Raw genomic sequence first — 22,174 nt, forward strand, 5'->3', positions numbered from 1 at the left:
TTTTTATTATCAATTTGAAAACTGTTTAATTCTTTTGTAGAAAAAAATCAGGATTCTTTGATCATTGGAAATTTCAAAACAGCATTTATTTGAAAAAGAAATCATTATACATATCTTTACTGTCACTTTTGATTAATTGAATGCATCCTTGATGAATAAAAGTATTACAAGTAATTTCTTACTGACCCTTGATGAACTTTTGAATGGTGTTATTATTTGGAAGAACACTTACCTTTGACTGAAAGGTACAGTAGAGGTGTGTAAGAAAGGGGTTTTCCCAGGCTAATGCCAACACTCTTTTTTCCACCATCGTACACTCCACGTCATCGTCCATCAGCACAACATCTTTCTTCAGAGCCTTTACGGCAAAATATTCCCCCTTTCCTTTGAGCTCAGCCAGTATCACCTAACATGGGAACTGTTTAAAGACAGGACTAATAATTCAATGCAGAAATCTGTTCACTGTTTGTTTCTTACCTTTCCGAAGCTGCCTTTTCCCAGTACCTTATGGAACACAAAGTTGCTCATGGAGACGCGGCATGGGATGGTGGAGCTGGGAGGGCCAGGGGTCGTTTCATCCCATTGTTTTCCATATTGAGAGGCTTCACACATTAATAAACACAAAACAGGGTTATAAAAAGTTAAACAAAACTAAAACAAAAACCATTAAAAAAAAACATTTCCGTTGTTTGAAATAAAATAATTGTTAACTGAAAAAAAGTAAAAAATTAAAAAACAAATCTTATTTAATTCAGCTAGATTCCAAAGCAACATTTCTTATTTTATTTATTTATTTACTTATTGTAATAAAATAACTCAAACTAAAATATAATTTTTTTAAAGACAAAAACACAACAAGATCACTACAAGTTTACAAGTTAAGTTTACAAGACATTAGAGCTGAGAAAAACTTAATGTGCAGATGTCACAGTTAGATATTTTCTAATTAAATTAATTGTATGAATTTTTTTTAAATGTGACAATGGTTTGAATACGTTTTGGAGTCACTGACTATTTAATTAAAATCAAAGCTGATCTAATAAAAATGTACCAAAGCTAAAGGGGAACGAAAATGCAGCAGGGAATATGCAGTAATGGAAACTCACCACTAGGGTCCACTGGCATGTCTTTATTATCTATGGCTTGATAGATTCCAATTTCCGACAGAGTGGGATCTGGACGCTTTGTGGAAGATTTCTAAACACAATAAATTAAAATAGTAAGCATGTCAGATTTTGTCTAATTTATTCTGGGACTTTGTTACATACTAATAATACAGAGAACATGACTCAGTAGGTCAAACATAATTCCACACATGAAAATTCAACACACACAACCCCAAAATATTATCTTTAAGGTTTATAAAATGCGAATGTTATTGCAGATGCCCTGAAAACGAGCCAGGGCAACTAGTTGAATCACTTACCAGGCTGACTTGAGTCAAAGCCTCAGCCAGGAGCTTCTGGTTGATTCCGCACAGATTGGCAACCTTGGTCTGGCATTTATGATGGATGTTCATGCAACATTCTGAACAGAGAGAGTTAGTTACATTAGATACTAAAAACAAGGAGAAAAAAAAGACAACCACCAATAAAACAAAATCTTCCTTACCTTCGCACTTGAGGCCTTGTTTGACCATTCCCCACAGCAGACTCCCACAGTGGTCACAGAAGGTCGGGCTCATGTAGTTATGGGTCTTGAAGCGATGTGGCATGTCAATCTTAAAGCGCTCCTTCTGAAACTGCAGACATACCATCAGCACCAGACTGAATTGAAATGCTTGAGGGCAGAGATGCAAAGTCTAAAATCCCTCATGATGGATCTTTCATAGTCTCATGGACCCCAGAACTACCCACTGGGACTAATGTAATCAAAGACTCCGTACAAAAGTATCGCTAAAAAACTTTTGTTAGTCTCCATGCCAAGATGTTAAGTCAAGAATGATCGATTGACTGAAAGAAGGCAAAATGGGCTGTTTATGAGTTTTAGTGACCCGGACACAGATATATTTGCAACATGGCAACTCTGCTTTTATAGAGTCATGAGCTTCTATTGATTACTGACAGACTCTGATCCCTGCTGTTCATTATTGGAATTGGAAACTGAAAGACCAGCCCTTTGGAACTGTAAGTGAATTATTTTCTCCCTTTCCAAGTCCTTGTTACAATTTGAACATAAGACCCCAAACAGTTAAGCAGGCATCAGAGAGGTACATTTTTTTTTGTGTTATTTATAGTGCAAAGGCAAAAAATTATCATATATTATAACATTTATTTACAAATGAAATCACAATATCATAAAAAAGGGTTCATACAATTAATGAAATTACTTTTAAAGGACTACAATCAGAGATCTCACTAATAAAACAATATCTTTATTATTTCAAACTCTAAAAAGGTAAATATATAATTAAATATAAACTAATAAAAACAAAATGGTACAAATAAAGTGCAGCACATGCAAAGACTGTGGTAACTTTAACCATTACTATCGCTTTCCTATTCAAACTGATGTTTTATTCATAAATATATGATTAAGTTGAAGAATGAAAGCTGTATCATATAATTGGATATTTATATGAGCAACTACTTTCTCATGAATATGGCTGTTTTCAAGATTTTTACAGGACTTAAATGTCAAAAAGTCAAATTCAAGTATTTCAAGCACATTGTATGAACCCTGATAAAATAATCATTATTGATGTACAGAGTGACATTATACACATTCTATATATGCGGAGTCATTTAACATAGAAACTATGATATTTTATGAAATATATATATATATATATATATATATATATATATGAAACTATATATCTTACTAATCCCAATCTTGTAAACCGAAAATAACCGAAATGTTATATATATATATATATATATTAACCAAATATACTGTATATATATACAGTATATATATATATATATAATATTGCATCAATAGTAAGTTTTGTTTAGGTAAATATTGCTTTCATACTTTAATTATTATCATTTTTTTTTTTTTTATTAAAAAAAGGTTTTAGCTCAATGAACAATTGGCAGACCCCCTACAGAACTGCTTCAGACCCTCTCATGGTGATGGACCTCTCCTTGTTGAAGAGGACTCTAATGCTTACCACTGTATCTCGACTGTTGGTTGCTGTTCCTGTGCATCTCCCAATGATCTTATCAATGCACTTCTTGTGAATGGCCGCATTGCATTCTAGAAAAGAGCAAGGGGGCAAAAAGGTGTAATGTGTTCAAATTACCTTCTGATTAATCTAATAGTACAAAATATCTTATAAGAGCCCATTATGTTAATTCCATGATTTATGTGCCACACAGAAATAACGTATATTATATGACTGATTTGCTGTTCAAGGAACAAATCTACTAATATGTACAATGTGTGTTCTTACTAAGAAACATATGCGAGGGTCAGGGTCTACAATATATTAAGAAAGCTGTGAAGATACTTACGCCTACATTTGTAGCCCTGCTTGTTGAGACCCCTATAATGCAAAAAATATAAAATAATGAAAAATGTTGGATTATTGATATTTCTACACAGCAGGTGATAATAGACTGTTAGTACACAAATGGCATACATTTGAAACACTTATTAGGGAGACTTTGGATAAATAACTCTCCAACATAAATATATTTATAAACAGTGTGAACAAAGCACTAAAGCAATCTGTCTCATGCTGCACAGGAAGGAGACAGCCCAAGGGACTCTGCTGAGGCGGCTGAAATATCAGAGGAAAGTCCAAGTGCGATTGCGCAAACAAACACAGATGCTATCCAATACTATAACTTACAAACACACACACCAAGATTATTACTGCCAGACGCTTCTGGCTACTTACAGATATTACTTTCTTGTGCCTATATGAGATACAATTTTAAAAAATTTAAAGATTTCTAATGCTGATGAAATATTATTTCTAATTGTTTAATGTTAGTCATGCAGTGACTGGCTATTTATGATGCTTTTTTTTTTTATTCAAAGTGACTCATCTCGCTGGATCCCATCTCCCTGGACTAACCTGTTATAGTACGCCAATTAGAGGACTTTGCGTCACTTTGACTGAGAAGTACATCACTTTTCTGGGTATTCAAAGTGCTAAATAAATTATATGTAAAATGGAGATTACCATACACCAAACTGAGAATAGTTTTCTCTAATATTTTAGCAATCAATTCATGTTTGTTTTTTATCAGCTGTTTAGAATCAGAACTAGTATAGTCATGGCAGATTTGTGAATGAACCTGATTTTACCAAGTGCAACATATTTGTTTATCCTGGAACAACATTCCAATCAACCAATAAGATTCGAGGGACAAGTTTACAGTTTATGTCAAGCATCTTCACCAGTGTTACTCACCTATCATTTCCCTCTGACTTTTCAGAAGGGATAGGTTCAGGGGTAGGGATACGTTTAGCACTAAATTTTAGAAATGTTATTCCAGAATCAACTAAATATGTTGATCAACCTGACACAATCAGGACGCGCCATTGAGACGGAATCGTTTATTATATATATTTTATAAGAATGAAAACAAAAATAACGCTAGCTGAGGTGAATATAGGAAACAAATCTTGCAAATATTCTTTTATCTTTTGTCAACAGCAAAGAAGTTGAATGACTCGGTATTACAGGAAAAGACCATTTATATCTAAAACAACAATAATTAATAAAACAAAAAAGTATTAAATATGGACAAACGTTTTATACTAATTGAAAGCTTTTAGATTTACAAGCAATTAGATTTAAAATTTTTGCATGGTGATGGACATTAAAATATATGTAGAGGGATATAAGTCATATCTAGGGATAAATCTAGAATATCATATTTAATATTATAACTACTTAAAAATGCCCTAGCAAACGCATAACAATGCACTAAAAAAAGAAACCCTAGAAAAAAATGGTGGCAATGAATGGCGACAAATGCATTTCCTAGTTAACTCTAGTTTAAAATATATTTTACCGTCACTGTGTACAAGCTGTTAGATGTGGGATGATTACCGGTGTAATAAAAGTGCATCTGTAACACCATTTGTTTTTCTTTAATTCATTTATTTACTCACCACACAAACTCCCTGCACACCGAGCAGAAGGTGGGCTGTTTGAAGAAGGTGGCTGTGAACTCATGGTTTTTGATGAAGTGAACCTTGGCCTGTTTCATGGCTCCTCTCCTTCGGTTTATTGTGAGGAGGCCATCATCCTCTTTCATGGTCATTGAGGACTTTGATTCTGTGAAGCAGAAGAGTCTTTTGAAATAGACAACTCTCTCTGTTCTGAATTAAAATGAGCTTTACTTGCATATTAAAATGACATTACATAGCTATATAATATTTTAACAGAAAATGAAAATTGTCATAATCTATAACTGTCTAATGAAAAGTCATTTTTTCTTTTAAACTCATTTTATGAACAAAAAAGAAATGCAAAGAAAAGATCACATTTGTAAATGGCAATTGTAAATGGCACTGTGCTGAATAGTGTTTTCATGTTCCACGGCAAAATAAAACGTCCCTTAAATGGGATATTTATTAATAACTTATGCCTAAACATTAACTTCACTGGCTTTTGGATACTAAATATGTGGTACATAATGATAATGAGCATTTTAATAGATTACAATCAACTCATTCTCTGCTGAGAGTTAGAAACAAAACTCTCACGGGGTTGAGATAAATGGTTTTGCCCTCTGGCACAGTGCCAGAGTGTATGACAATTATTGTTTTGAAGGCAAGTAAAAAGACAAGTCTTTCGAAAATATCACTCTGAGTCTGAAAATATGTTTTTTTTACAGTACAGAAACAACCAGTTGTATATTTGGAGAAATAATAAGCAAATATGCTATAACGTCTAAAAAATTAAATGAATAAATAAATAGATAGATCAAGATAGCAAGATAAGGTGGAATTTAAAAAATATACCAGCATGAAAAGAACATGAGTAAGACAGCATGAGTAAGCAAAAACAGGACAGATACCAGCTGACATGACTAAGCTGATATCTGAGGGTGGTGACATAATGGAAAAAAAGACTAAATTTAAAGCTGCAGTCTGGCGTTTTTCATCTTTGTCGCCATCTCTGTTTGAAATCTCCAATTGCAGTCATTCGCGGTATTATCAACTTTACGTGAGTTGTACTTCAACACACTTGACAGGGCACAGCGCGGAGGAACACAATGTTTGTGGAGACTGTGAGGCTGTCAGTCACCATGCCGGTGTGGATACTGGCATTAAAAATCAAATGTTAACAACGTAAGAAAGCGTGCGTGTCTACATGTAACGTCCTTCCGACATTATCCTTGTTTTTCGCATGGGTCCGGTTGCAGTATATTTTTTTCTGTAGCCACTTTGAAGCTTGAACGAAGTCTTTTGCATTTTACAGCGGGTGAATCTGTTGTCACTGGTAATTGTCGTTTGAACTTTTCTGGATCCGCCATCAAATTAATGCCCGATCACCCCTGCAGCCTTACTCTAGGGACAGCCAAAAGCATGCAATCTGTCGACCTAAGCAACCTTGATGGGACATGTTGTATAAGGTCAGAATGGTGGGTCGAGGCTAGACCATTTAAGGATTTATAAGCAAACACTAAAATTTTTAAATCAATCCTAAAACGTACTGGAAGCCAGTGAAGGGAGGCCAGGACATCATGACAGAGCTTAATTCAGAAAAAGATAATTTGGTTCATTCAAGACATCTTAAATTAAAATAGATAAATACAAAAAAAAAAAAAAGGTTTGGAAGAGATTTTCTTTAGTTCAAAAGTTGGGGTCAGTACATTTTTCTTAAAGAAATGAATATGTTTATTCAATTAGGATCCATTCAGATGATCAAAAGTGAGAGCAAATACATTTATGATGTTACAAAAATTTAATGTATAACGGTTTCAAAAAAGTAGGCACTACAATTTCAGCACTGATAATAAGAATTATATCAAATAAGCAAATTAGAATTTCTGAAGGCTCATGTGACAATTAAGACTGAAAACAGTTTAAAATTGTAATAATATTCCACAAGATTACTGTTTTTACTTTTATTGATCAAATAAATGCAGCCATTGTGAGCTGATTGTTTCTTTCAAAAACTTTTTTTTTAAAAAATCCCTAAACTTTTGAACGCTGTATACATGTTTACGTTTACAAGCACCCACCTAGGTCTGTATCCTCGAAAAAGAACTGGACAGACATCATCACCTTCCCAGAAGGCTGCATGTCCACCCAGAACTCCGCACGACCATTGCCTTTTTTGCAGCGCTCAGCAATGACAGAGACCCCGACCGTGGCCTCCGACAGAATCTCCTCTGCTGTTTTCATCAGGACCACCTGTATGACGCGGCCCTCGTAGATGTGTGCGTCAAATGTGGATTTCCATGCAGGATACATGGTGGGCTTCCTCTGGACCAGCGTCTTCCCTCGCTCTGGGTGGACAAAGAGAGGAAGAAATGCCAATGAAATTATGATGCCATCTAAGATTCCACATTTTAAGGCAGCACTGCATTCTGTAAATCTTGAGAAGACAATCCTAAAGTGAATTTTACCTTGCAGAAAGCATTATGCTCCGTTTGAAAGCCACACTGACCTGTGCTGAGCGATTCCTTCATTTTGATGGCACAGAACGGTTGCTCTGTCATAGGAGGAAGGTCTCCCAGGTTAAATTCATTGAAGGCAATCCGCAGGAACGGAGCCATGGTGAGAGATCACTGTGGCTAAATACAAAAGAAACAAAATTGAAAAAGATCAGAAGGCGTATGAAACCTCAACCTACCAAACTGGCATGCAGTTCTCATGTTTTCCCCCCTCACAAATAGCAGATGCATTACTTGCTCTGACAAGAAACCCTTTTAGGCAATGATATAAGGCAGTATTAATTAGAAGATGAGCAAAATAGGATGTGTGTAATGTAGATAAAAGAAAAATTGTAGTATATATAATATATTCCTTGACATATTTAACAAGCACTGTTCATAAATGCCTCAAAATGTACTAAAGTTTCAGCCTTGTTGCCTCAACTTCCTATTGCAAAATTGTGTGAAATCTACTCTTTTCCGACAGTTCTTGCATAAAACTCACTGGGGATGACCAGCTAGCTAGTTTTGTTTTCCTAATAAGCACAATGGAAGAGTAGAAACTAAATAATTAGTTACTGTATTTGTCATAGCCGCAAAATTACATAATTTTCCAATCCCAGCCCCTCAGGTAGGACCAGATTCCTGCTGGTATTACTGTTCACACAATGGCTTCACAGAGCTTTGCCAGGATTCTGGGACACAATTGGCCCTTTACTTGGTTTCACAAAATAATCATGGAGATTAAGGGCTTAAATATACGCTGCACACACACAAACACAATGGAAAATAAAGTGAATGAAACATAAAAATGACAGAAGTTCTGTTTTGTATATAGTTATATGTCACAATAACGCATTAATCTTGTACTTATTTAAATAGATTTATGTAATTTCTGCAGCTGTAACAATCAAAATAGACTTTGGAAAAAAATTCCTGAACATTCCACTCATTTGTCATTGGTCAGAAAAACAGATAGCTCCACCCCAAAATCATGCCATTGGTTGAAACAGTGTTGCTGTTGTCGGGAAATGATCAAACAAACAGATTCATGTTTTGCACCACAGTCACAGAGACACAGTTTTTACAGTTTTCATGAAAATCAACCTACAAATGACTTTCTGGTCTGTTATTGCATATTATTAAAGCTGCAGTCCGGCAGAAAACCTCTTTGTCGCCATCTCTGCTTGAATTCTGCAATTGCAGTAATTCGCGGAATTATCAACATTATGCGAGTTGTACTTCAACGTCATCCTCGACGCGGCACGGTGTGGATGAACACAATGTTTGAGGAAAGTGTAAGGCTGTCAGTCACCACGCCGGTGTGGATACTGGCATTTTTGCTCTGGTTCTGACATTGCAGCATCATATCACGCAAAACCGTGCAAATTATACTTTGTTCTCAAATTGTTAAAGTCAACAACGTCAGCATTGCGTGACTACTGTACATGTAATGCCCTTCCGACATTATCCTTGTTTTCGCATAGGTCTGGTTGCAGTCTCTTTTTTCTGTAGCCACTCCGAAGTCCGAACGAAGTCTTTTGCATTTTACAGTGGGTGAATCTGTTGTCACTGATGATTGTCAGTTGAACCTTTCTGGATCCGCCATCAAATTGATAAGTTTAATTATATCAAGTGCTGTGAGAAAAGCCTATAAATCTACATCTCCAACATCTTCACACGCAATATAGCCAACTAGCCGAGACTCTTCTTTATGTGTACAGATGTGACGTAATGACGCAAAGACATGCTCGAATCTCCCGTGGAAACCCACCAGTACCACTGGAATTAAAAACATTATTACAAGCTTACCGCTTTGAATCAAGCTACAGCAAGCAGAGAGTTTTGAACACTGGCTGGTTGTGTATTTTCTCAAACATGTATTTTGAATAATTTCTAACCCAACAAATAGCTATGGAGTGCAGCTTTAAGTACACACACTTCCGCTTAAAACACTGATAGAGCAACTTTGTGTGTCTGGGTCGCTCTGACTCATAATCGCTAAGAGACTAAATGTTGAGCAGGTGAAGTGGCCCCATTTGTAATACCACCCATGATGGGAGTACTGAGAGACTGGTTGATTTGCTGATATGTCACACTCGCATAAAAGTGGTGAAACCATTCAGATGAGTAACTTGTTTACATTCTGCAGGGAGGGGTCTGTGTATGTATCGCCACAAAATGACGTATGACATTTTATGTAGGCTTCTCAATATGTGTATACGGTTGATTCTATTTTTATTTAAGCTTAAAGTAATCAATCCAAACATAAAACATACGTCCCGAGTTAATACAGAAGGTTTCATTGCGAAGACACTTCACAAGGTTTCATAGATGTGTTATATCATGATATAATGCTCTGAAACACTTGGTGTCCCATAGCTTAGAAATTGCATGGCCTAAAAAATTGTTATCTGGACTAATCTGTGCCACACACAGTATTAAATAATGATACAGAAAGAGCCGATTTAGATAATTGCTGAAGGTTGTGACAGAGCCTTGCTCCACAAATGATACAATACATTAACCATATCATCATCATCATAAAATGCTCAGTTGAGTTCATTGTAAACAGCTGTAAAAACTCCCACACAAAACTCTCAAGTATAGAAGGGAAAAACCTGGCAATATTTATCGCCATTATTTTTCCTGGTGATGTGTTATATACTCAAACATGTACAGTGTCATCTATAATAGAGAGAGTGAGAAAGATCAAAAAATAATCTGGGACCACACACACTCAAACGCATATTATGACAAAAATGCATTAATATCAACTAATAAAACACTTAATCTGTCAAACATAAACCTCTTACACTCAAAGGCATATGACTGCAAAAAAAAAAAAAAAAATGTTTCCCTGGAGAGAGTGGAAAAAATGAGCCCATCCAGCAAGGGAGGGGATGGAGAGAAAATGAGGAAAATGTAGAAAGGGGGGATGGAAGAAAGAAAGCATTGAGTGGCATACTGGAAGTTTAATGTGCTTGCTAAAAATCCAGACTCTTACACCATTTATATACTTGACTGACAGCCTTACTCTATTAACCACTCAATCTAGTCTACAAATCATGATGTGAGAGTACCGTGAACATGTCATTATGACAAGGTTTTACGTCATCAATATTAATGTGAAAAGTGTGCTAGTCGCAGCAGACATTGTGTGTGTATCTTTTCAGTAGCCTTGTTCCCTTAGCGGTCTATTAATCTGTCAAGAGAGGTCACCTCCATCACACCCAGATCGGTGTTGGTGCTTAATTAACACACTCTGGTACTATGTGTATGTGTCTTAATGTGTGCATGGCACTACTTTTAACTCATATGATGTTAAAACTGGTAAACCACCAGCTTCTATTTTACACAAATGGAGTAATGTGCTCAGATTGAACAAATGTGTGCGATGAAGGAACAGGAAGGCCAAAAATGAAGGCCAAAGCAGCTAATGATACACTTAGTCAGTAAAGTCATGGCCACAATATCTATACTGTCTGTATATGAAGTAGATGTGAAGAAGCCGTTTTAATCCACCTCCAACAATAAAAAACTCATTTTGGATAACTGTGATTGGATAACTGGACTAACCTGCAGACCAATCGCATCGCACAGCATCTCAAATGTTGGTTTGAGCCAAATGCCTAAGCCAAAGTCTGATATCAAAATTTAATTAGGTTTAATACCCACCCAGAAGCATCTCACATGATTGCATTCCCAAACAGCAGGAATCTGAACACAAGAAAACGTGCCAGCGTTTATTGAGTTTCGTCTGTGCGCTCTGAGATCCAAGTCATTTATGATGTAGAAAAAAAAAATCCATGCATTTTTATTACAGATATTTCACTGCAATTTCCCGGGAAGTGGCAATTTTGTTCTCTAGAACACAAGATGGAAACGGTTCAAATGTTTTATGCAATATTTCCAATTTTGCGCATTTTGAATGTAAACACAGCTATTTTTCCCCATGTTAAATACTTTCGTCAATCCCAGTTTAACGTGCAAAAAAAACTTTAGGCATAAGTTAAGTTTAGCTGATTTCTCTCAAAAATGTAAACAAAAAGTGTCCCATTTCACATACTTCTGTACTATTTTTTGTAGTAAACTTAGCGTGAGTATTGTGTTCACACTGAAAAACACAAACTTCTGTGGAGATGACACCTAACAAATGTGAGAAAGCTAAAAGTGAAAGCTTTAACTTACTACATATCTTCTCAAGCCGACATATTTACAGCAAAACAAACATACTATTCGTTTGAGCAGCCAACACTGGCCTAACACTGGAGTGTTCAGGAAATGTTAATGCAAAGTTGTATATGAAATCCTTAGCTCTTCTATTATTCTGCCCACTACGCCCACCATATAGCCAATTTTTTAATTCTCTCTCACACAAACATTGTAGACTTGTACCTTTTCTAAGAGTGATATAAGGTAAACATATTTGGCTTTATTGTGGGATGCTGGAAGCACTTTCACGGATCTCACATCTCCATATAGATTGAATACATTAATTATCTAAATATTCACCCTCTATTGCGTTTGACTTTCCCCAAGTTTTATCTATTGGACACATTCTGTTTTTATTTTTGTGTGGTATTAGTCTCAGCTCACACAGGCTGTGTCTGTTGTGGGGATCTCACTCTGTGTGCGGGTGTTTGTGTAGAAGTAATTGGACAAAATTACAGTAGTGCCGGCCCTGTATAAGAGTCTCGCTCTGTTCTCTATCTTGCGTGAGGAAGCTGCTCTACTCACCTTTTCTTTTTTTAACTCTCAAATTGTTCTCGCTCAATATGGGGATGGAAGCAAGCACATATTTCAGATGATTTCACTATAATATAGATCAAATGGAAAACAGCTTGAAACTTTTAAATAGATACTTAAAAATTGGTTTTATTCCCTATTGCAATGTATATGTGAAACAGCTTCTCAAAAAAGAAAATATTTAGAGACTTGGGAATTAATTTGATTGTTGGCAAAGTCATGGATTGTTATGTAAAAGTGGTGTAGAGAACCCGGAAGTTTGTAAGGGGACACCCATGTTTCGGAGAACACTAGGAAACCTGTTAGTCCAGATGGTGCAGTTGCATATTTCTAAAATCACACATGTGAATATATTTGTATGCATGGAATTACAGTTCATTGTCAGAGTTCAAGGCATCATGCTGCTGTTTGTACTTTGCTAAAGCAGCCCTACAGCAAATATAATCCGCCAGGCTCCAAAATACCCCCTCTGTGCATTGCAGTCCTCATAATACAGTTAAGAAATGCGAAATCCTCTCTTTGAAGTTAATAAAAATACGTTTGCAATCCATTTTACTTCTGGTCCGCAGTATTGCCCACCCACGAATGTTAAACTGGATGTACTGAATTATGAATTATTTTAAACTGATAATTATAAACTGTATTATTTGGATTATAAAAAAAATGGTCACTACATTGGAGGGAATAAAAATATTGAAAAATAAAACTGCTTGGAGATGTCAGCCGAAAAGAAAAGTTGTTTTATATTTTGAGAGCCAGGTTATGGTAATTATATTTTGTTATATTTAATATATTTTTCTTTTAAGATCAGAAACATACATTGAGAAAGTAAATTGTCCTAATTTTTCCCCATTTTAATGTGACAGACAAAAGTAAGATTTTTTTAATAGGCCTATAGCTATATATATATATATATATATATATATATATATATATATATATATATATATACATATATATATATATATATATATATATATATATATATATATATTAAAGAAATGCTTACCAAGGCTGCATTAATTTAATCAAAAATATAGTAAAACAGTTCACTGTATTAACTTAAAAAATTTAGTAACCTGGTTGCCAAAATTAAGTTCATTGAAATGGAAAAATTGAGTCAATACAATGGAGATTGATTTAATCACCAGAAACTCAAAATATTATGTTATCTGAACTACATCAATTATTTAAGTTGATTTGACAAAAGAAAAAATGTTGTGAAAATAAAAAAAAAAATTATGAAAATATTTTTTACAGTGTAATATTGTGAAACATTATTTAGTTTAAAAATATATATATTTTTCAGTATACTTTAAAATACAATTTATTCCTGTGATGGCAAAGCTGAATTTTCAGCATCATTACTCAGTCTTCAGTAAACCTTTAGAAATAATTCAATGTCGATTTGATGATTAAGAAACATTTCGTTTTATCAATGTTGTAAATAGTTATGAAAAGTTTATATTTTTTAAAATATATTTAAAATGTTTTATTTGAATAGACCAACATGCACCAATGAATCGTCCACGATAAGACAAGTAATGTCCATTAAATAGTAAATAGTGTTCATTTTCATTTCATGTTGAATTTAAAATCAAAATTTGGTACACAAACAAGAACATATTTGTCATGTTAAAATTTTTAAAAAAAATACAAATGTGCATTCCCCATTTTTGCAATTCCATATAAATGGTCTGCAGGTGAGTTTAATCAGTTACCGATCGATGGATGCAAGAACAAAAAAGTCATTGTGAGTGTTACATAACACCAAGCATAACCATTTCTTTTTTAAACGTACTGTATGTCACAGGGTTATTGGGTTAAAATAACATGAATCAAGGAAGCGTTTGTGTGCAGAGCGAGTTAGTGAGGGAGAGAAACATGGAGAGCGAGAGATCAGTGACTTCAAGGTCAGATGAGTGCAGAGAGCCATGTGACATTCGTTTTAGTGTAGCATTGATTTCTCACCCCTCTCTTCCCTTAGGCTAAGAAACAAGAGACCCTATGCCTCTATCTTTCCCTCGCCTATAACAAACACACACACACACACACACAATAGTTAGTCAAGGTTAGTGTGGAAAAGCCAATTCCTCTCTGAAACAGGGCTTACTTTGTGACTGCAGGCGTGCTATCAAATGTGTGTGTGCGATATTAGGGCTCAAATCTGCTGAACTGCGCGGTTTTGGACAAGAAATTTGGGCACAGACACACACTTGTGTTGTGTATATTGGCATGTCGACCTAAAGGTGAAGCTGAGCTTGCCTCTGTCAGCCTGTGCAATAAGAGTGGTGTCCATTTCTGCCTTACGCACACTTCACAAAAGCTTCATTAATCCAAGACCAACAGAGAACAGCCTGTGCGCTTGCTCGCTAGCATAAAAGCATGCCACCTTTTGTTGCTGAGCGTTCAAAAGCGATACAACAATACAAAATGAATATGACATGCAATGATGCAAAACATATAGAACTTTCGGGTGTTGGGCTCTAAAGCTTTTTTTTACAATACAATCGTGTTTCCCGGAGGCACTATGAGCGAAAAACAACTCAAAACAAAGCCGATGACAGATTTGAACACTACTAATGGTGTTTGCTTGTAAAAGAGCCGTGCGTATAACAGAGACGACACAGATGTTGGCAGACGGGGTGACGGTGCACCATCATCACTACTTTCTTCTCTCCTGCAGTTTGGTTGATAAATAATTCAGAGGCGATGCATGTTGTTGATTAAGACCTTTACTAACATGTGCCTTCCGGCTGAGCACGATGTGTTGATTTGGTTCACTGTACAGGTTGTGGACGTACAGTAACGACACACAAGCAAGCTTTAAACAAGAAAAACACAACAGACAAACTACTGGAAACCCTGGTTAATGTCAAGAACAAAGCACCCAATGAGTGTTTATAAAAGAGGAAAGAAAGAAAAAAGTGCAATACAGTGGCTTGTGTGTGTGTGTGCTTTAAAATGAAAGATAAAAAATGATTAAGTCTGCGAATGTTTCTTGTGGATGCATTAAAATAAAAATAAAAATCAGCGTTCACAATAAGCCTTATTTAAATTATATATAATCAATGGGTATGAACTTCCTTTTGAAAACAGAACTTTCCTTTTGTTCTGTTGAACACAAAAAAGTATGTTGGTAATCAAACAGTTGACGGCGCCGATTGGCATCCATAGGAAAAAAAATTCCATGGATGCCAATGGATGCTGTGCTGTCAACTGATTGATTACCAACAATCTTTGTTTCAAATATCTTCTTTTGTGTTCAGCAGAGGAAAGAAACTACCCAATAGCTTGCAAATATGGCCTGGATACTGAGTATACGCCATGCAAATACGCAAGTTCTTTTGTACATAATAAAAACAAACAAAGCAAGTGAATCTGTCTGTCTCACACATTGAGGCCTACAGATATTCCCCATGTTCTGTTGTTTTTCAAGGGTGGATGGAGATAATGTGCAGGAACTGTTGTCATACTGAATGGTTTGGTAAATATTGTCACTGAGATAATAGTCTGCTCATTTTGCGGTGGCAGTTAATGCTTTCGAAAAATAGATCAGATGCTTTAACAAATTGGCACAGTTAACTTAAAGCTATATGTTTTGACTGTTAATAGAGACTGATCCAGGTGGGAGGATCAAATATTTTATCATTAGCATCTGAAGAACTCGCTAGTCAAAGCGGTAACTATGGAAACCACGATTAAGACGCTCCTGAAACATTGGTCAAAGTGAATCCTGTTACTTTTATCGTGTCATGCGAATAATAAACATTGTCGTCACGACTAGTACTAGTTAGTTTGTATCTCTCTCTCCTTCTCAAAAAACTTGAAAAACAAGACCGCACAGTAACGTTAAGCCAACACTTTCTGTTTCCTGGCTAAAATAGCCTACATAATAAAATGACATGCTACAGTGTGGAGGAGCAGGAACGGGAAAGGGTTGTCAGTATGGTCTTTCTACGGGTTATGTGTTTACAAAACTGTATGGCAGCGCATTTTATGAAACAATGTCGAAAAGTAGGCTACAGCGGCTGCTGCTGCTTCCGCGTATCTGGAGAACCAAGTGAAGTTGAATAAAAAAAAACTATTTATCAAGTTTTTTTCCTCTCCTGAGCTTGAGTGTTTAGGAACACACGATATCAAACATTTATAGGACTTCCTGTCCAAAAAAGCCTTGCTATCTCGTTACCAAGTGTTTACAATTGTTTCCATTAAATCATAAATTGATTTGTTGGAAATCGTTTGATGCTTGCGGCGACCAAGAGACAAACGTCGAAAATGCAACGAAATCTATTGGTCGTTGGTGGACAACGTGGACGTTTCATGTTATAGCTACATGTCTGTCATTTATACCCTAGGCGGATTTACAAACGCCTACAAAACGCGCAAAAAGTGAAAAGTTGTTAGCAGAAAACTTACCAACTTCAGTGTTTGAGAAGTTTCAATAATTCGTCTCTTATCCTCACCGCAGTTGTGTAAGTTGAGAGCAGAATGAGCAACGCGTTTGAGGAAGTATTTACCCGCTCACTGTGCCGTCTGGGGTTGACAATACTGGAAGAGTGACGTCGAGCAGGTAGAGAGGGAGAGAGGGGGAGAGAGAGAGAGAGAGAGAGAGAGAGAGAGAGAGAGAGAGAGAGAGAGAGAGAGAGAGAGAGAGAGAGAGAGAGAGAGAGAGAGAGAGAGAGAGAGAGAGATTGGGTGGGAGTGTCTAAATGACTGTAACATTGCCAAAGCTTGAATACTGAATAATAATCACAATGATAGAAGAAAATATTATATTTAACTTACATAAACAGTGTAACAAATTAAAAGACACACACACACACACACACACACACATTAAGGGGTAGCTACTGTCTATCTATCTATCTATCTATCTATCTATCTATCTATCTATCTATCTATATATCTATCTATCTATCTATCTATCTATCTATCTATCTATCTATCTATCTATCTATCTATCTATCTATCTATCTATCTATCTATCTATCTATCTATCTATCTATTCATTATATATGCGCATATATATATATATGAAGAGTTCAGATGCAAAAGCCTCTAAATGCCATTTGAAATTTTCTTCTTTAATGATGATTTTTATCAAACTTGTATATTTAAGTTTAGTAATTTCACTAAAATGGCAATGATAATTACCTATTAATTGTTATTTAAGTGAAATTACTGAACTTAAATATACAAGTTTGATAAAAATCATCATTAAAGAAGAAAATTTCAAATGGCATTTAGAGGCTTTTGCATATATATATATATATGTGTGTGTGTGTGTGTGTGTGTGTGTGTGTGTCTGTCTGTCTGTCTGTCTGTAGCCTTTATCTGTCTGTCCGTGTGTGTGTGCGCGTGTCTGTCTCTTTTCACAAAGTAAATTCATAGTAGTCCTATATCTGACTGTTGTGTAATGTCTCAGGCTTTGAGTTGTCATAATGTCTTCTTTGTCTATATATATATAGGCCTATATCATTTTTTTTCTGTTGAAAAAAAAAAAAAACATGTTTCTCATTTAACCACCTTTGGACTGGGTTGTGAGTTACTATTGTTGGTAGTTAACCAGGTGCTTTACTTTCCTAAAAGGCAGGAGACTCCCGATGAAAACCTTAGCTTTGGGACTTCATTCAGGCCCGCCCTCACACCTACACAGTACACAAGGAATGAGTATGGACAAAACACACACACACACACACACACACACACACACACACACAGACGCACACAGTAGCATCAATCACATGATGTTGACTCACAGACTGCCCCACCCCTTCAATCTTGGTCTGTCAGTGGTGTATAAAGCTCGGAGTTTCAGTGTTTCTATATTTAGTAAAATTGCCAACAAATGACCGTTTAGCCTACCCTAATCTGACATTTGTGAACAACGAATTAGCCTAACCATGTAAACTGCAATCCAACAGATTTATTATAGAAAAAGTTCTGAAGAACAGTGAAGACTTATCGCGTGGGTTTATGAAAGATGGTTTCACTTCTCTTTTATTTTATAGAAACTGCATATTTTTCCTTTCCTCTCACAGATTCTAATATAATTTACCAGTGTTGCCTCACTTCTCTTTCGCGATAACTTTCCTCTTCTTTCTTTTGTTTTAGAGTGTTTTAAGTCAAGTCTGTAATGAGTTTTAAATGAGAATGTTAGTTATTTTTCTAGCAATCCATAGGTCTAGGTCTAGCTAAATTACGTCCTCACTGAAAATTATGTCCTCGAGCCCATGTCCTTTTTCAAAACTAATCATGCCCTCTCTCAAACAAATATCAATGATAATATTGTTGTAGATAATTAATTCTGTAATTAACATGACAATTTGAACAAAACTAGTAGCCTAAATTCACGTTTACTTTTAAGTTTCTGTCAGTCTGAGGTGCCGTTGCCGTTGTTGCTCAAACTTGCGTGTCTTCCTTCGGACTTGACTGAAGAGCATATATGCTCTTTTTTACATTTGTATATGCCAATTGTATGTAACAGAAAGATAGAAACTCTCTGATCCCTGATCTCCATATTCATTTGATCACATCTTACAATCTGTTACTCTCAGAAGTGGTTCTAAACTAGTTTTACTTCAGGAGGACCAAAGCTTTCGCTTTGCATATCAAGTGATCACCCAACAAAATACCAAAATTGTTTATTGCACAAAAGTAAACAAATTATGTCCTTAAAACAAAGGTCCAAATTTAGTCATTTAAAAAATATAAAAAAAAAAAAAAAAAAAAAAAAAACATGTTCTCATGCCAAGTGAACAAGTAATGGAGGGTTATTATTGTTGACTAAAAACTAAAGCTAAAACTATAAACATTTATGTTAATTGAAATAAAGCTGAAATAAAATAAAATATAAATATTAGTTGAAAAACTTAAACTAAAAGAAAATGATAAATGTTGTCTTGGCAGCAAACTGAAAGAAGTGTGTTAAAGCTAAAATTACTAAAATTATTGACTGAAAATAAATAAATAAATAAAACTAAAATAAATTAAACCTAAACAGCCAATTAGGCAAAATCACATTACTAAAAAGTAAACTAAAATTATCATAAAAACTAAAACCAGAAATAATTTAAAAAAATAAATAAAACTAAAATAACTGATTTGATGTAGCCTTATTTTAATTTGAATTGTTTACATCAAACTTTTCAAGGATAAGCATATCACACATCCTGACCAAGTTGTCATTCACATTATAGCATCTTTCTCTGCTGCCCAAGACCCTGCGGAACAAGTCTCGACCCTACTGTTTTAAAAACCACTGTCTTTACAGTAGTTTCTACTGCCTCCGTTGTATCAGGAACAAGAAAGGGCTCTAATAGTTATGGCTTCTCTGATCGACTGTCCTGCTTAATAAGCTCTTGGTGGAGACACTCTCACTGTGTTAGTGTGTTAGTGAGGCTGGGCAGTGGAACGACTGACAGAGGGTGGACTCAGTGTCAGTTTCCCTGCAGTGCCAGGGCAAACAGTCTGAGTAATGACAGGAACCCAGTAGGCTAGGGAGGAAAGAGGAAACCCCCCCAAAATAACATGTCTGGTTATTGACTCTATCTATTCCTCACTCTGTCTCTTTTACTTTCTGTCCCTTTTGCTATCTTTCTGTTACATACAGTACAATTGGCACCAAAGGAAAAGACATTGATTAAGTACAGAACATAAACATGACTAAAACAAAGAATCATACAAAGACAGAATGTAATTTGAGACATTCCAACCACTACATTTCAATAAGTGGATTATATTATTATTATAAAATATACAAATAAGTAAAATATATCAATAAGTTATGAAAGCATATGTTTTTACATTGCTTTAACTCATCAAAATCAGTTGAGCAATTTTCAACTTTTTTCATAAGTTATACAAGATTCAACAATTTCTAAGTCACTTTAATCTAATTTAAGTTGAAATGACTTAAAAATCTAAGTTGATTGTACTCAAAAAATGAAGGCAGCATTTTGTTTTTACCAACTGGTTTGTACCCTGTGTTGTACCCTGTTGTTAAATGTTGTTCTCTGTTTAAAGAGTAGACAGGAATGTGTTCTCCAAAAGAAAGCTTGATAATGGCAGTGGCCTCATGAATTCAGCGATAGCGCTCTGGAAATCTGCCCTCCCACCTAAGAGATAAATAGCACATATTCATCTGGCCATGTGCGAGGGTGACGTAAAACCAGGAAATAAATATCCTGCTAATATCCTGGAATACATGATCTTAGTTTGGGAGAGCAGTATTAACAGAAACTCTGACTGTTTGGAAACAAAAGACACTCATTTACTATTCAAATGTATTTCGAACAGGCAAATGCACAAATGAACAGAGCACTCCAAACTCTGAAGTTCTGAAGTTGGAGCCAGTAATGAAAGTGAAACTCATTCATGAAAACACAAAAGCTGGGTATTGCTGAACATGAGGTCATGCTTCACCGGGCCTAATGGATCTAACGTTTGTCATGCCCATTGTGCATTAGGTCTTGAGGAACAGATGGACACCTGTGTGTGGGTAACTTGTTTCAGTTTGAGGTTCACTGTTCTCGATTCATGTGCACTGTAGATATTAGATCCTCTCAGAATTGCCATAGTAGAACTATATGACCATTTTAGATCATGCTTAAATCAAATTTGTATCAGTAGGGTTCATTAACTGATATGTAGAAATCTTTTTAAAAATATAAAAAATATTCACATAAGCCGTTGGTTCAAATGGCATGACCGTGATTACTTGCAGCCTTGTACATGCAACACGAACACCTTCATTTCTATGAAAGAACGATTCAATAAACAATATGCCAGTATTGAGCAACTTACATTTTAGACACAAGTTATTTTTGTGTATTTTTGCTTTGTCAGTTAATGTGGGGAAAACGTTTGCTGCATCTGGAAACATACTTCCCTATAGTGGGCGAAAAACGAAGAATGTGATAAAAAAATAAGTATATCACAGTACTCATAAAAGAGTAGGTAAAAAGTTCCCGGATGACCAGCTGCCAGCGAGATTTTGAAGTGTGCATACTGCATATGATGGACACTTTAGCCTACTATCCGCCTACTATCCTGCCACGGGAGAGGATTTGTGAATGGCAGTAAATGCTGGTAGGTAGGTCACATGAACATGACAACATGGCAAATGTATGTCATTCATACTAAACACATGCATACTATAGAACATTTTAGCGGTCATGAAGTATACTTATTCAAAATCGGTACCTAACATATTATGTGATTTCGAACACAGATCAACTGTTTTATATGCAAGAACCAATGAGGTTCTGAAGAACCTTGCTGCATCCAAAATCGCATACTGTATAGTAGGCTACCGCATTTGATTTGAAACTTTAAAAAAATTGTATTGTACGAATGTATTTGTATATGAATGAAATTCAGATGTGCCACATCCGCCATGTTGTCTGTCACATGCTCTCTATTGGCATAGCTACTATTTTTCACATGCTAGTATGAAGTAGGCTATTTGATTTTGGACTCAACCTCAATGCCTCACCTAATCTCACCTGAAGTATGTAATTTAGGAACCTTTCACATACCATTTGTGAATACTCTCAATTCAGACACTGTTTTCATGTACTGTTTTTTTTGGGAAGTAGGCATATTTAGATGCAGGCAGCCACTTGTTTGGTTTGTGAACTAATCAATTAAGCACTCTTAAAGGGATAGTTCCCCCAAAATTAAACTTCTGTCATTAATTACTCACCCTCAAAGCCTAAACTAAATCTCTCCATCATATAAAGCGATCAAGTCTCTTAAAAAAATTATTGGACTAAAGTGCTTAATTCATGTGATTCCTTTTGATTCCTTGGTGATTCCTTTTTATGATCTCTGGGTCTGTAAAGATTGAAGGG

The 22,174-nt window shown here is 35.5% G+C and overlaps 1 protein-coding gene across 1 annotated transcript in view; it reads right to left on the reverse strand.

The window, feature by feature from the left end:
* The window catches only part of prkcdb (protein kinase C, delta b), a 21,450-nt gene extending 4,575 nt beyond the window's left edge, over positions 1–16,875 (reverse strand). The window contains exons 1-11 of the mRNA XM_039673695.2: positions 16,737–16,875; positions 7,583–7,709; positions 7,155–7,421; positions 5,074–5,239; positions 3,459–3,490; positions 3,116–3,201; positions 1,612–1,741; positions 1,427–1,527; positions 1,107–1,197; positions 478–602; positions 233–406 (exon numbers count right to left, since the gene is read on the reverse strand). Of these exons, the coding sequence (XP_039529629.2) occupies positions 233–406; positions 478–602; positions 1,107–1,197; positions 1,427–1,527; positions 1,612–1,741; positions 3,116–3,201; positions 3,459–3,490; positions 5,074–5,239; positions 7,155–7,421; positions 7,583–7,691 (1,281 nt within the window). The 5' untranslated portion in view covers positions 7,692–7,709; positions 16,737–16,875. The remainder of the gene's footprint in view (positions 1–232; positions 407–477; positions 603–1,106; positions 1,198–1,426; positions 1,528–1,611; positions 1,742–3,115; positions 3,202–3,458; positions 3,491–5,073; positions 5,240–7,154; positions 7,422–7,582; positions 7,710–16,736) is intronic.
* Positions 16,876–22,174: the final 5,299 nt, after the last annotated feature.

This window comes from Pimephales promelas, chromosome 21, assembly GCF_988280905.1.
Source record: "Pimephales promelas chromosome 21, fPimPro1.hap1.1, whole genome shotgun sequence".
Lineage (NCBI taxonomy): Eukaryota > Metazoa > Chordata > Actinopteri > Cypriniformes > Leuciscidae > Pimephales > Pimephales promelas.